The 14,065-nt window shown below is 46.5% G+C and overlaps 1 protein-coding gene across 2 annotated transcripts in view; it reads left to right on the top strand.

The window, feature by feature from the left end:
- PAK5 (p21 (RAC1) activated kinase 5) overlaps positions 1–14,065 on the top strand; it is an 86,237-nt gene that overhangs the window by 44,305 nt on the left and 27,867 nt on the right. For both annotated transcript variants that reach the window (XM_071582153.1, XM_071582152.1), the window contains exon 2: positions 3,884–4,098. In XM_071582153.1, coding sequence (XP_071438254.1) covers positions 3,895–4,098 — 204 coding nt within the window. In that variant the 5' untranslated portion in view covers positions 3,884–3,894. The remainder of the gene's footprint in view (positions 1–3,883; positions 4,099–14,065) is intronic.

A 14,065-nucleotide genomic window follows, 5' to 3' on the forward strand; every position in this document is an offset into this window, starting at 1 on the left:
GTTCTGTGGGGGTGAGCACAGGAGGAGCTGCACAGAAAGATGGCATTTGGTGAGAGACCTGGCACGATCAGGGGTATGTTGGAAGGTGTCAGGAAGAATTAAATGAAGGGTGAGTGCTCTGGCGTGGGGATGCCACACAGGCAGCTCTGCAGATCTCCTGCCTGTGCCTCTGATACAGGCAGGCACCTGCCCCACTGTCTGTGGGATGTTCTCCTAAGTAATCCCATTAGGAAATGACGGGTTTTTAACAACTTCGAGAGGATTGTTTTTCTGTGTGACACAGAATGGGCAGGCGCCTGAGTGAACTTCATACATTCTGTGCTCTTGATAGAAATTCCACAACTTCTGTGCTACGCACACTGTCCAGCATTCTGGAAAGGCCCATCATTTCTCGTCAAAGCACTTAGTTACCTCTTATTCCTAAAAGAGTTTTAAAAGTCTTGGAAAACATGTTTAAACTTATCAAGGATGTTTTCTGCTTCACACTTGATTAAATGAGTAAATGCCTTATTTTTTGTGTCATATCAAAATGACACAGAAATTAATTTTATCCATAGCAAAAATTAAATCATCTCTCCTTTTTCAAGACCAAGCACATCAGTGGGGACTGAATTGGGGCACTTAAAGGTACAGAGCTAATGGTTTCACAGACGTGGCTGCCCCAAACCCCAGTCATCAGCTAAGGAAAACAAGTAGCATCATTTCCATTCTTTGGGAGAAATCAGAGGAAGTGAAGTTTCCTTGTGTGTGTTACAGTTATTTAGAGGGACTGTGCTAGTGAGAGATTGCCTTTGCTTTGCACTGGAATGGGGAGACCCTGCTGGCTGACGAAGTGAAGCGACAGTGCACAGCATTTATTATTGATACCCCTGAGAGCTGGCTGAGGTTCTGCTCCTTTCCGGAGCACCAAGCAGCCTTTTGCAGAGCTGCTGGGGGGCTCTTGCCCTGCTCCCACAGTGATGGGGCTGCTGTCAGCCAGGTGTCCTGCTCACCTTTCACAGGCACAGCCCCAAAGGAGATGTTCTGTGGCCACTGATACCCACAGCATTGCTGTGTTTGCCCGCGTGGCTGAACCCATCCCTCGCTGTGCAGGGTGCCAGGATCCCTGTCTGTCCTGCTGGAGCTTCACAGTCGATTTAAGCTCATCTAAACATGAGCTGCAGTCAAAAGGAGGGGCAAGTCCCACTGCGCAGACCTCAGACACCAACCAGCCCTGTGCAAAAGTGTGGCCTTAGCATCCAGTTTGAGACTAAAATACTGTTCTGAGGATGTAAAGGTCCCTCTGGGACAAATTTCACATTTGCTTCTAGTTGCAACAGCATTGAAATGAGAGAGTGCAACATGGCAAAGAGCAATTTAAAACCAAAAGAGGAGTATCTTGTTGAATGAATCTGCTGTTTATTTTAAAAAGCAGCATGCAGTATGCCAGCTGATGTGCTTTTAGTTACCTGATGTTTCCTGGAGCTCTGGAGCTGCGTTTGGATACAAGTCCAGCAGGAAACCCTGCGAGTACTGGCATTGATCAGATGAGGGAGTACATGTCTAGAGCTGATGGTTTGAAATGTTACTCCAATAGGTCTCATAGATTCCCATCCCAGAGGGTGAATGAATCAATCCGGTGCCATTGATTCGCAGCTGGCTGTGATTGGTGAGCATGGAGCACGAGCTGCTGCCCGGCTGCCTCTGCTGAGCTTTGACAGTAAATGATCTTTGAGCACAGACCAACCATGATGGCTTTGGGTTAGGCTGGGAACCAACCTGTCTGTGAGTGCCACAAGGTACCCTGACATTCACCAACAAGACAAAAAGATAATGATGGGGAAAATGTAAAAAGAGCCAAATATCAAGGTGATTGTAAGAGTTTTGGGGAGAGAGAGGTGAGGAGGATGATACGCAAGTTAACAGAGCTAAAGAGATACTGTGAAAAGAGCAGGAGAACGGGAGGGAGTTCAGAGTAGGGTAGAAAGCCAGAGAGATGCTTGGAAAATGAGACCTGTGAAGAAAGGCCAACAGAAGCAAGTCTGCTCTGCCTAAAGAAAACATGCACAAGGGACACAAACACCTGCAAATACACAGGGGGGACTTACAAAGCAGCCAGCAATCAATTTTCAAATAATAGACCTGATCTTTAAGTAAACTAGTGAAATGAGGGTAGAATAAATACCTGATTTACTATTTCATCTTTTTTCCTGCAGCAGCAGCACAAGTGTATTTTCTTCTGTGAGTTTCTCCTCTCCGCCTCCTGAATCATAAAATCAGGGCAGCACCTTTACAACTGAGTCTCTCCTGTGCTACAAGAGGTTTTATAGAGCTGCCAGGCCCCTTGCCCTGCTGCTATTTCAGACAGATGCTGCTCAAGGGCTCAACAAGCCCTGCTTGAAATGGTCCAGAGATCAAGGTGGAGGACTATTTTGAGACAGCAGAAAGCAGGCAGAGAACTTTGCGAGGACAGGACAGTATTTCACTGATAAGTGACAGGACCTCTGTCTATTTCCTTGGGACCAGGAATTTGTCCTTGTCTTATGCAGCAGATTCTGGAGTCCTTCAGAAAGTCAGTTCTGAACTTGCTTCAATATAGCCATTAGGCTCCGTTTTGTTGTAAGGTGGGACCCACCAAGCCCAAGGATAATGCAGGCTGGGGGTGTACTGGCTATTTCCTGAGGGAGCAAACGCTTCATCCCTTTCAGTCTGCAGTTCATGCCTCCTTCCACTTTGCCTCTGAAACTTCTCTTCCCCCAGCTAGTCTATAAGCCTTTGCTCTCTGTGTGCCCTGCAAACCCTCCTGTTGCCTTCCCCAGGCTCCTCAGGAGAGGCAAAGCAAACAGGAGGAAGGCCAACCAACCCACCCTTATCAGGAAATAACATCTAAACCTTGACTAAAACACTTTCTGTAGAGTAAGTGCTGTAACAATTAGCTTTACCAGGCAGCCAGGCCAGCCCACGGCTCTCCAGAAATGCAGAAGCTGGGAAGGAGGGACTCTTCTCATTTCTCCACACCATCTGCATAAAGACCAAGAGAACTGATCCTTCTTTCTGGATGTTAAGAAAAGTAGGGCTGTCACTGTATTGAATCCCACCTAAGTCTGCTGGGTGGGAGCCAGGGAGCTGTGCCCACCTGGGCATAAACCCAGGTACTTGGGGCAGGTGAGTCTCACAGCAAATGGTTTCTCTCCTGAAGGAGAAGTCACATAATGTGATATTTATAGTAACTGATGCCAGTTTTAAGCAGGACTCTTTCCAAATGCAGATGAAGTCCCTTGGACCAAGTTAGAATTAGACCTGAGCTCTCTGTCTGTTTGCATGGCTGAAATGGCACAGGAATAATTCCCACTGTGACTGCTGGTGTGTGAGTTCTACATCTGACCACAGCAGAGCCAGGCTCTCATCTGGGATGAGTTGTCTTTTGTGCAGGATGAGGTGTATAAATCTAAGGTGCAAAGTTCTGTGTGCTTTTGCTCTCGTGATGTGTCAGGGCACAGCTCACCACTTACACCAAGTGCCATCCTCTGAGCAAAGCCATCCACTGCTGGCATTGCTCCAGGCTGGGAACTTCCATAGGATGCAACTTGCAACAGAGGGAGAAGCACAAAGTAGGACCTGGGACTTTCTTTCCTGGGAATAGAGGCACTTTCTTGTTTCGGAAGGTATTACGAACGTTTAGCGGTAAGAGACTTGGGTTGATTTCTTAAAATCCTAGGGAAGACGTCAGATAAGTGCTCCCCTCACATAGGTCTCAATGTGTGGAGTAAAGTTCATGCAGGTATTTGGCTAATGCCATCCACCAGAATTCCCTTTGAAGTAGAGAGAACAGCTGTGGGTTCAAACAGCGCATAAAGATGTGATTTTTTTTCCTTTCTTTCCTGTTTCCTTATGACTCCTCCAGATTTTTCCACCATGTTCGGGAAAAAGAAGAAAAGACTTGAAATTTCTGGGCCCTCCAACTTCGAGCACCGGGTCCACACTGGCTTTGACCACCGGGAGCAGAAGTTCACGGGGCTGCCCCAGCAGTGGCACAGTTTGCTGGCGGACACGGCCAACCGGCCCAAGCCCATGGTGGACCCGTCATGCATCACTCCCATCCAGCTGGCACCTATGAAGGTACCGTGCAGGGTCCTCTTGGAGCTCCTCAACCTGCCTTTAATTGCTTGTAACCTTAATGAAGCAATGCCAGGGGTGTGTTGGTATTACACAGTGGCTGTCCCGGGGGGCAGGCACAGCTGGGGAGTGTGCGAGTACAGAGAGCGCTGCAAATACAAACATTTAACAGTAGAGCTGCAAGAAAAAAAGGAATTACACATATATATAAAGCTTGTGTGAATGTCCCAGAAGCGTGTGAGTCATGGGTCTTGCAGGGGCCAAGCCTTCACAGTCCTGGGCTGCCGAAGAAAAAGCCACAAGTCCCAGTGGAGGCCCCAAACGATGTTCCTCTGCAGCATAAAGCTCCTTGATAATTAATTTAAGAACTGCTTTAGGCAAAGGCAGTTTGGAGCAAGGGAGAGAGGGAAAAGTGCACCAATGGAGAAAAATTAAATTGCTTGTTAAGCTGGGCAGGGAGCTCAGGGAGGGATCTCATTGGCACCTGCTGCTGCCTGGAGGGGGTAACACATGGGGAGGAAGATGAACGCACTGGGTGGTAAAATCAGGGGAAACAGCACCAGGGTGTGGTTTGGGAGGTTCAGGCTGGACAGCTGGGAAGAAAACTTGGCTCAGAGGGTAGAGCAGTACTGGACAGGGAGCCATTGTGGCTCTGGGATCCCCATCCAGAGGCTCAGGATTCTGGTAGACAGATTTGCCATGATTAGGTGTTTTCTGGGATTGCACATCCCAGCAGCAGGTGGATCCCACCTGTGTTGTGCTGGTGGCCTGGACCCTGCCAGTCATGTCCATTTCCCTGTTATGCAGCTGCAAAATAAATTCATTTTCACGTGAATTTTTCTGCAGCAAGGGAAAATCAGATGATCCTGAGAGCGTGGACCCTGTAGCTATATTTGATATGTGCTCTTTGCTAAATTTACATTTACTGCTTGCTCCTGAAGGGCACTCATCACTTGCTGATCAGGACTGGCTGGGTGGTGCTTCAGGACAAGGGGAATAAAACCGAGGCCTTGATATTTTGCTATAATAAAATATTGTACTGTATAATAGAGGCCCAGATTAATGAAGAAAAAATAGGCAAACCTTTGTCCGTTAGGGGAGGAGAGCAACTTTGTTCCACAGCCCTTCTTGACACCAAAATATCTCTGGATGTTTTAAAATGGGGGGTGGAAAAAAGAATGTGTTTATTATCTTGTAGAACTACAATCTCTTTTCTGCAGATTTGGAACCATGAAATCCATAAACTTAATTTTTAAAATTTATAGCTTTCTCAGCACTGTAAGGCCATACAACTCTGGGTCACAGCCCGGAAATGGGCATGGGCAGAGCTCCCCAAATGGGCAATTGCCACATTTTGAAGTGGAGAAAATAACTGTCTTTCTAAGAAATTTGTCAATTCTTGGTTTTATGTCTGTGTATCAGGGGTCTGGGTGTGTGCACATACCAGGGATGGACTGCAAACTAAACCATCCCTTGCCAGGAAAGGGCTGGGGCCAGGAGCCAAAATCCAGATCCCAATCCGAGCTCATTCTCCAATGTAACCTTGGGTTTTGGTGGTCTTTGAGGCATCCATATATCCTACAAGCTCCTCCCAGGGTGTGCCTGGCAGGGGCAGGATTCCTGCAGCCTGGAGCCCCTCACGACGGTGTCTGCGGGGCTGAGCACAGAGAGACCCTCAGGAAGGGCTTTCTGTGTAGGTGGAGTGCGTGAATTTGGAAGCAGATTACCCAGACTGCAGTTCATTGCCTGCCACTGCTCCAAAGGTACAGTTAGATCAGGAAATGGGGTTAAGGCTGAAGGATTCCAGAAATTGTGCCCACACCTTCCAGTTTCTTTCCCTTTTAGAGTCTCAACTGCAGCTTATTGAAAGGGGCCTCGATAACAGTGCCAGAAAACACAGTTTAGTTTTAATAGCAACTTAGAGGCATTGACTATCATTGAGAATTTGCTTTAAGTTTATTGCAAGATACCATTTTACTGTATGTTTGTTAAGAATTGACATGTCTTGTTTTGATACAGCATAACTTGTAGAGAGACACTGAGTTGCGGCCACTTTAAAGCAAATACTATTTAATATTCCTAAACTAGTTCAGCAAAACCATTTAATTTAGACTATTTTTTTAATGTGTGCACATGCACCTGTACCTTTAGTGTTGCAAGGACACTGAGGATTTCATAACTTCACTGAGAACTGAAGATTTAAAATGCACTTGCATTTCATGGAGATACAAACCAAAGGTCCTGAGGTCTCAGTATTGGTTACAACTTCCCATTTTCCGCCCAGCAGTTCATAATTCATTAATGTACTTGTGAATGCACTGATGTGTAGCAGGAGAAGGTTCATAATTGTTCCCTGAGTCACAGTATTAGGTCAGGCTGAGGCTTTTGGCTGGAGTTGGTTCGTGCTGCGGTTTCAGGTCATACAGCAGCTCTGTAACTCTGCTCTTATGTGCTCCTGAATTTATTCTCTGTTTTATTCCTTCAGTGTTGACTGCCCATGTGGTGTGAGGCAGAATTGTTCCTGTAGGTGCTCCTTCATGGCTGGAGAGCAGCAGAGATTATAGAGCCAGACTTTGAGAGTGCACTTTCTTGGGTTTGAGATAGAACTGGTGTTTGCTTGCTTTGGGCTTCACCCAGAGCTGAAGCAGAGGAAGGGAAAGACTTCTGTAGGTTTTGTAGCTTTCCCAGGTATGGGTGTGTGCTTGTTTCTCAGCCTGCAAAGCAGAGAGGGTCTGATACATGGTGTATCCCTTTGGGTCAAACCAATAAAGGATAAATACTCTCCCTGCTCCCTCTGTATTCCAAGGCAGCAGCAGCAGCAGCACTGATGAAGAGGCAGCGCCCCTGGGCTCTCACATATCCGGGGGGATACCTGCCCTGCCTCTGCATTCGCTGGGATGAAAGGCTTATAAGTGCTTTGGCACCGCGTGGCAGCGGCTTGTCATGGTAATATCAGCCTTTGAATCCAAACCTGAACTGACTGTACAAATTCATTCATTTCAAATGCAAGGAGAGACAATAATGGGATTCCCCTTCTCAGTGTGGGTGACCCAGATACCAGCAGAGGATTGTGTGTTTCAGATGCTACCACAAGTCAGTAAAACGCCACAGAAATTTCATGAAAAATAGAAAGCAGCGATGATCTTGATAGGTTTGTGGTATGGAGACAGGGGGTGAAAAGAGGCTGATTTTTCACTGAAAACATCTCTACATGAAAAATGTGAACTACCTGTGCCTGCCTGTACTTAAACAGACTTCATGGAGTCTGAGATCACTCATGCCAAGCCTCTCCATCTTCTTGCTTTGGTACTTTATAGTTGTTCCATGTGTACCTGGAGCTTGTGGTTTGTATGTTTATTCTTAGCACACAAGATGCCTGTCTTGTCATCACCCTTGTGCTGCACAGGAGCTTCAGTTCGCTGCCACCTTTTAATCTTTTGAAAGCTTCAGAGTCAGTAACTAAGCAAATGCATCTCCACTCCATTCAAAATATTAGGAAAACAAACACCAGAACCCTTATTTTGGGGATTTTTTTCGAAAGACCTTATTATTGTCTGTGTAAAGGTGCTCTGTTCAGATTCTTGAATGTCTGCTGCTGTCAGTGGCAGCAGGATGGCACTGAAGACTCGTTAAATCCCTTCTCATCTTCCCCAGTGCAGGAACAACTGAGTGTCCTCGCTCCTGTCAAGTTAGTGGTGGAGAAAAAAAGCCATTTGTTCATGAAAAAACACCATGCTGGGGTTATTCTTTAGTTGTCTGTGCTGGTACATGTGTGAAGCCTCCATCACTTTGGTTTTGTTGCTGCTGTGGATAGTTTCAGCCATCCACACTCTGAGCAGGAGCAGATGAGAGTCCCCGACGTGACAGTGACACAGCGATGAGTTTGTCCTGCAGTAAGAAGGGAGGTGGCTGTCAGTGTTTGTGTGTCAAAGTACACAGAGGCAGCAGAAGACTGAATCCTTCCTGCTGGGACCTCTGCATGTAGTTTTCCCCTGAGCACATTGCAGCAAACCCAGCCATGTTCATGGGATGGAATTTTCCTTTTCCTGAATATTCTTCCCTCAGAACCACAGACAGGTGTAAGAGGAAGAGGCTGTCCTGTCCTGTGGTACCTGCCATGCACTGAGATGAGCAGCAGCACAGCTTGGTGATGCAGAGGGGTCACTGCTCAGCAAAGGCAGAGCGAAATCCTCATCTTGACATCAATGCTGTATTGTCAGGAAAATGGCAGAAGCCTCTTCTGTGCTCTGTGGGCTGAGCTGCTTTAAAAGTAGGGGAAACATTGTCTTTTCTGTTATGTGACTGAAATGCCCCAGGTCTGAGCTGCAATGCAAAACTGGAGATGCACACTGAGTGTGCCATTAACCCCTGGCAGTTCAGTCACATGATGTTCTGCAAAGAATTTCTGTAGGGGGCAGACCACAGGGTTGCCAGCTTTTCTCCCAGTCTTTCATCCTCATGTTCCAGTGGTCTAATCTGTAATTTTTATCTTTACTGGTTTTAGCTTTTCTCATTTCTGCCTCTTAAGCCATGACTCCCAATGCAGTGAGTCAACTGTAATTTTAAAACTTTTCTACATTTCTGCTGATATATTTCAGCCTCTCTACTACACAGGGAGAAAACAATCAGAAAATGGGTTACTGGTTGTGGCCCTTTCAGTAGCTCTGGCATGAAAATCAAGGTTCTGTTTACTCTGCATGATGACAGAAATAAAACAAGGTATTTCTCTTCCCCATCCTATTTGGCCTCATAAAATATTTCCAGCAGTGAAATTCAAGTGCCATTTAGGGTGCATTTTTTTTCCTGTATTTGCATGCTTTCCTTGCTTAGATGGAGGTCACTGCACAGTGATGCTGAGTGGTCAAACACCTCAAAGAGGAGATAAGCCAGGGTCCCTGTCTGAGCTTGGACGGTTACAAATTAGATTTCAGTAGATAACTGCTCTAGTCCTCTCCTCCCATGTGGAATTGCACAGGGGAAACACCTGACCAGGAAATGAGGGATTTAGAAATAAAGAACCATTCAAAGGCTTTGCCTGCTGTTTGTGGGCAGGTGGGCAGATCAGTGGTTGTCCTCACCTCTCTTCCTTGTCCACCCAAGTTTTTACTTCTCCTTCTTGGTAAATCCTTGCTTTTTCTTATTCCTCCTACTCCTGCCTCTGTAGGTGGATCAGGCTGCTCCAACAGGGCAGGACCTGGAAGGCTGCTGACATCTCGTGGGCCTTCCTTGTAACCACATCATGAAAAGTCATGCTTATTAACTCACATTTCCTAATTACACACTCTGCAGTTGCATGTTGTGCCTGCTGCATGTTCAGCTGGGAGAAGGTGGAGGAAGTGTCTCCAAAAAGGGCCAGCACCTTGCAGCGCAGGACATTCCAGGTGGAAGGAAAATGTTTTGCTACCAAGTGAGGTGGAGCAGCAGGACAGTGGCCTGGAGGGACTGTGGGATCTCAGCATTTGGAAAGCAGAGGACAAATTTGATGGACAGTGCCCTTAGCAGCCTGACTGGAATTTGATGTTAGCTCTGAGCGGGAGGGTGGACTGGAGGCAGAAGTCCCTTCCAGCCAAAGTTGTACTGTGATTATCTTCATCTGCAAGTGCTTATGGTCAGATCTGTAGTTGTCCTGCAAGGCAGCCCCACTTTCAGTTTATTTTGATTGCTGAGCAGGAATGCCTTTGGTGCTACACGGTGCCAGAAGAAACTGCTGCAACATATTTAAGTGGAAGCTTTTCTTTCAAAGGGCAAATGCGTCACTCGTGAGGGCTTTTTGGTTACTGCGTTTACAAGTGATGATGCTGGTTCAGTTAATCTCTGTACTCCCCATACAGATATAATACAAATGTGCCACCTAGTGTCCATGGACGTGTCTGACTGTGACATTCCCTTAGTGGGAGAAGAGCCAGAGTCCCAATTCCCTGTCGCCTTACAGGAAATCTGTCACTGTACAAATAAAAGTCAGCTACAGTACCAATCAGTGGTACAGCTCAGAGGTTTTTTAGAATTGGTTGGTCAGGCGGTCAGACTCAGAGATTGTTGTAGTGACTGTCCATTCCATTCCATTCCATTCCAACGAAAATTCCTCTTCCCATGGTGCTTTAACTGATACATTCTTAGATCTTTTTTATAGTTTTGAGTTTCTGGCTTTCTGAACAGCACAGTTCCTGATCAGCTTGTGAGAATGTGTGCTACCAATGCTCTCCTCCTGCAGAGAGCTGGATGTGGGCTCACACCTACTCCTGAACAATCCCTCTGAGCTTACTGAGCTCCTCCCTGGAGGGGTGCTGGAGTTTGCTTGTGCAATGTGGAGATCTAAGGAAGTTCTTCAGAAATCCTTTGTCATCTAAGTAAGTTTTGTCCATGCAGCAGTTGGCATTGATCTGAATTAGTCTGCTCCCCTGAGAAAGGAGTTACTTTACCTGAGCCTGCAGCATTCATACAGATCAGTATGATTAGCCAAAGAATGTTTTTAAAAGCTGTTTGCATCAGCATTGTGATTTTAAGTAATCTTAGTGTTGGAGGAATCTTGCAAGGGCAAGCTTTAGTTCTGTTTTTGAGAGCTTACATAGGTGAGCAGAACTTCACAGTACACTAAATAAAGATTGAAAATCGATGTGGAGTTCACAGTTTACATATGCTGAGACAGACCAGAACTGCTTTAGAGCTCAAAAACCACATTAACCTGTACGTCTACACGTAAAAGGGGCAAACTCTCAGTGTCAGCATTTCAGAAATTGAATCTGGTCTCCTCTGGGAATACAAGATTGGGAATACTCTCCAGGTACCACTGTATAACCTGAAGTGAGCCAGGAATTAGATCCTGGGCAAGGACACTCATCATCAGGTTATTTTTTTAACATGGAAGATGGTCCCTGAAGACAAATCTATAGGACACCATTCCAATACCTCCAATCACTGGCTTGCCTGTCCTGAAAAATGAGTCCCACTCCCAGCCCGCTGCCTGGGGGTGGAGGGCTCCATCACTGCTCATGTGGCTGCTGGTGGTGGTGTTGGCTCCTTTTCATTTGCTTCTTGCCTGCAGAGCCTTCCCTGTACTGACCATGCTCTCTCAGGGGCCAGAGGTGGGGCTGGGGCCTCTGAGGGACCAGGCAGCTGGAGGTGATCCTTCAGGGGGACAGCAGAGTCCTTCTGGTTCCTGTTCCATGGCAATGGTCCCAGGGCAACGCATGAAAAATAAGCAGTGAGGCAGTCAATGCTTTCTCCTGTAAACGTTTGGACAGGCTGAAGGTGTTTCCCCAGCGTTCAGTCTCACAGTCCAGTGAGCTCTCGCCTGGCTCAGCTGAGAAGGCTGGTGCAGTAAGAAACACTTTGGGAGATTCCTTGTTGCCATGAACTGGCTGAACCTCCAGCGATGCTGCTGAAGTCCCTCAGCTAGAAAGTTGTGTTGGTCTTAGAAAATTCCCTGCTCGTTTCGGTGGCTGGCCCTGGGAAACACTAGGTGGCAGCAGGAAATCTCTTTCCCGTTCATAGCCGTGCATGTCAAAAGCAGACCCAGACACCTGAAGCAATGAGAAATCCACCTGGGCATCCTGATGGTTTTTGTTGAAGGCTTCAGCCTACTTAGTAACAGGTCTGGGGAGGAGATTTCCATATAAAATCGGCCCCTGCAGTGTCTGCCCTCCAGCACGGGGCCAGTGTTTGCTGCTTCCATTTCCATTTAACCATGCAATGACAATAATCATTCAGTAACTGCTCATTCTGCACATGTCAATGATATGTTTGTCCTTAGGTCTGCTAATGAGCTTGGTTTGATCCACTGTAGTCCAGAACAGAAACTGTCTTGGTTAGAGTCCCATTAAATTATGTTCCATATAATAGAAATAGAAATAGGTGGTCTTTAAGGTCCTTTCCAACCCAAACCATTCTGTGATTTTATGATTATTGACAAACAGGCACATTTATTCAAGCCAAACAGAGTTTAGTTCAATAAGGGTCATAGAATCAGAGAGGAAAAAGTGTTGTCAAGCAGCTCACTTACCTGTGGAGCCAAAGCTCCAGGTATAAATGTGTTTTTCTCTGTCTCCTCCTCTGACATGATTAGATCTGGGCTTTGGTGGCTCTGTAGGAATTTCAAAGAGCTTTGCTGCTCTTTCTTTCTTGTCTTCCCCTTCACGCAGGATCCAATTACACCAGACAAGTGCTGTGTATTACCAGGGAACAACACTGACTTACCTGCAGAGACTTTTAAATGCCTTTTCTGTTGTCTGTAGGATGAACTGTGTGGGCCAGAAAAAAAAGAAAAGGGCATTTCAGATACAGATCTTTGGAGAGAGGAAAGTGAATGAAAGAGAAGTATTTAGGATGAGCATTTCTACTTTGTAATTGCTGAGACCTATCAGGCTTTAGTTATCTTCAGGCTCACACAGTTAGAAGAATAGCAAGAGATTGTGAAATGTACTGAATTTTACAGTTTTGTAGTCTGAACAGAACGGTAATTGGTACCTACATCCTAGTTTGCATTTAATAATTCTCACTGTGCACAGTGCAAGATCCTTATTGCCAAGGCTTATGCTTCCATATGAAGTAACACTTTCCAGAAGCATTGAGATATATGGGCACAGAAATCTGCTTTAAACACACCAGTGTTTATGAACCACCCTGGAAAACGCTCTGGGGCAGGAGATGAGTGACTCCCATCCCGCAGCCCAGGGCAGGGTGCTCCCATTTCTCCCTTGGCAGCAGTGGCTGCCCTGCCCTTGTTCTGCTTCCCAGCTCTCTGCACTTTGTCAGGCAGATTAATTTATTAGGCGTGTCAGCCCCAATCTGCCACCGAGGACAGAGTGCACTTGGTGGCGACGCAACCCAGCAAATCGAATCAAATCAAGATTACCCGAGAAATGTTTGAGCAGTTTCTCGTAAATGAAATGTTGTGGTGCTGTGCTGGGCATCACCCCTGCGAGTTACTCTGCTGCAGAGCATCCTCTGAAACTGCCTTGGTTTGTTCCCATCGAGAAGGTGTTTGATTTGCACTTCTCCTTTACCAGAGTGAGTAATTAAAATGTCAGCTTAGGAAGCTCCTCATGTCTCCTCTCAGCTGCCTTGTAAATTTGACCCTATCCATTGGATTTCTGCACAGGGACACCTTTTAGCTCTATGGCCACGTTTGCAGGTGGAAACTGCTCAGTGGGAGTCAGTCCCACTTCCTTTGGGCATTGCTGTGGCTGCACTTCCAGTTGATAGCTGTCCTAGAAAAGGAAGAATAGTACACTTCTTGGAAGAATGAATGCTGCAGTTTACAAAGTACATGAAATTATTTTGTGTTTTTATTTTGCCGATACAAATTCCTGAATTCCCAAAATCAAGGAGCGAGCTTTCAGGGGAGGATGAAGGAGCCCAGAGAACCATCAGGCAGATGAAAAGCACCCCTGACGTGTGTGGAATGCACAATTTTAGTGTATAAGGAAGTACCTTGAAACTTTCCCACTGTTCTAAGGCCGTGGGGCTGAGGCAAATTTGGCACATCACTGACTGGAGGATGATTTCTCTCGCTGTACCTTGACAACATGACCAGGTTCCCACACTCATCCTGTCCTTCCTCAGTGTGTTAATCCCAGACGTGCAGGGCTGTGCTTGCAGGAGTGTCTCAGCCCTGGGCAGGGCTTTGCTGGCTCGTGGGTGACGAGCCCCTTGCTCTGTGAAGCACCGGCTGCGTGGCCCTGGGGACTCAGGCACTCACCAGCTTCTTCTTCCACTCACTGCCTCTGCCTGATGATTTATGGAGTGGGAAGGTAATTCACAACCCTCTGCCACGGCTTGCAGAGCACAAGGAGCTCCTCAAGCTGCCCTGTGCACTCTGCAGCAGAAATGTTGGCTTTGTCTGCGAGCATCTGCCGTATATAAAGCTTCCTTCATTGTGGTGAATCACAGCCAAAAGAAATACAGTTTAAATTGTTTTTTCTAAATTAACAGACTGTCCAAATCCTCATTTCAATTAAAAGCAGGGAGATGA

The sequence above is a fragment of the Pithys albifrons genome, chromosome 2 (assembly GCF_047495875.1).
Source record: "Pithys albifrons albifrons isolate INPA30051 chromosome 2, PitAlb_v1, whole genome shotgun sequence".
In the NCBI taxonomy this organism is placed as follows: Eukaryota; Metazoa; Chordata; class Aves; order Passeriformes; family Thamnophilidae; genus Pithys; species Pithys albifrons.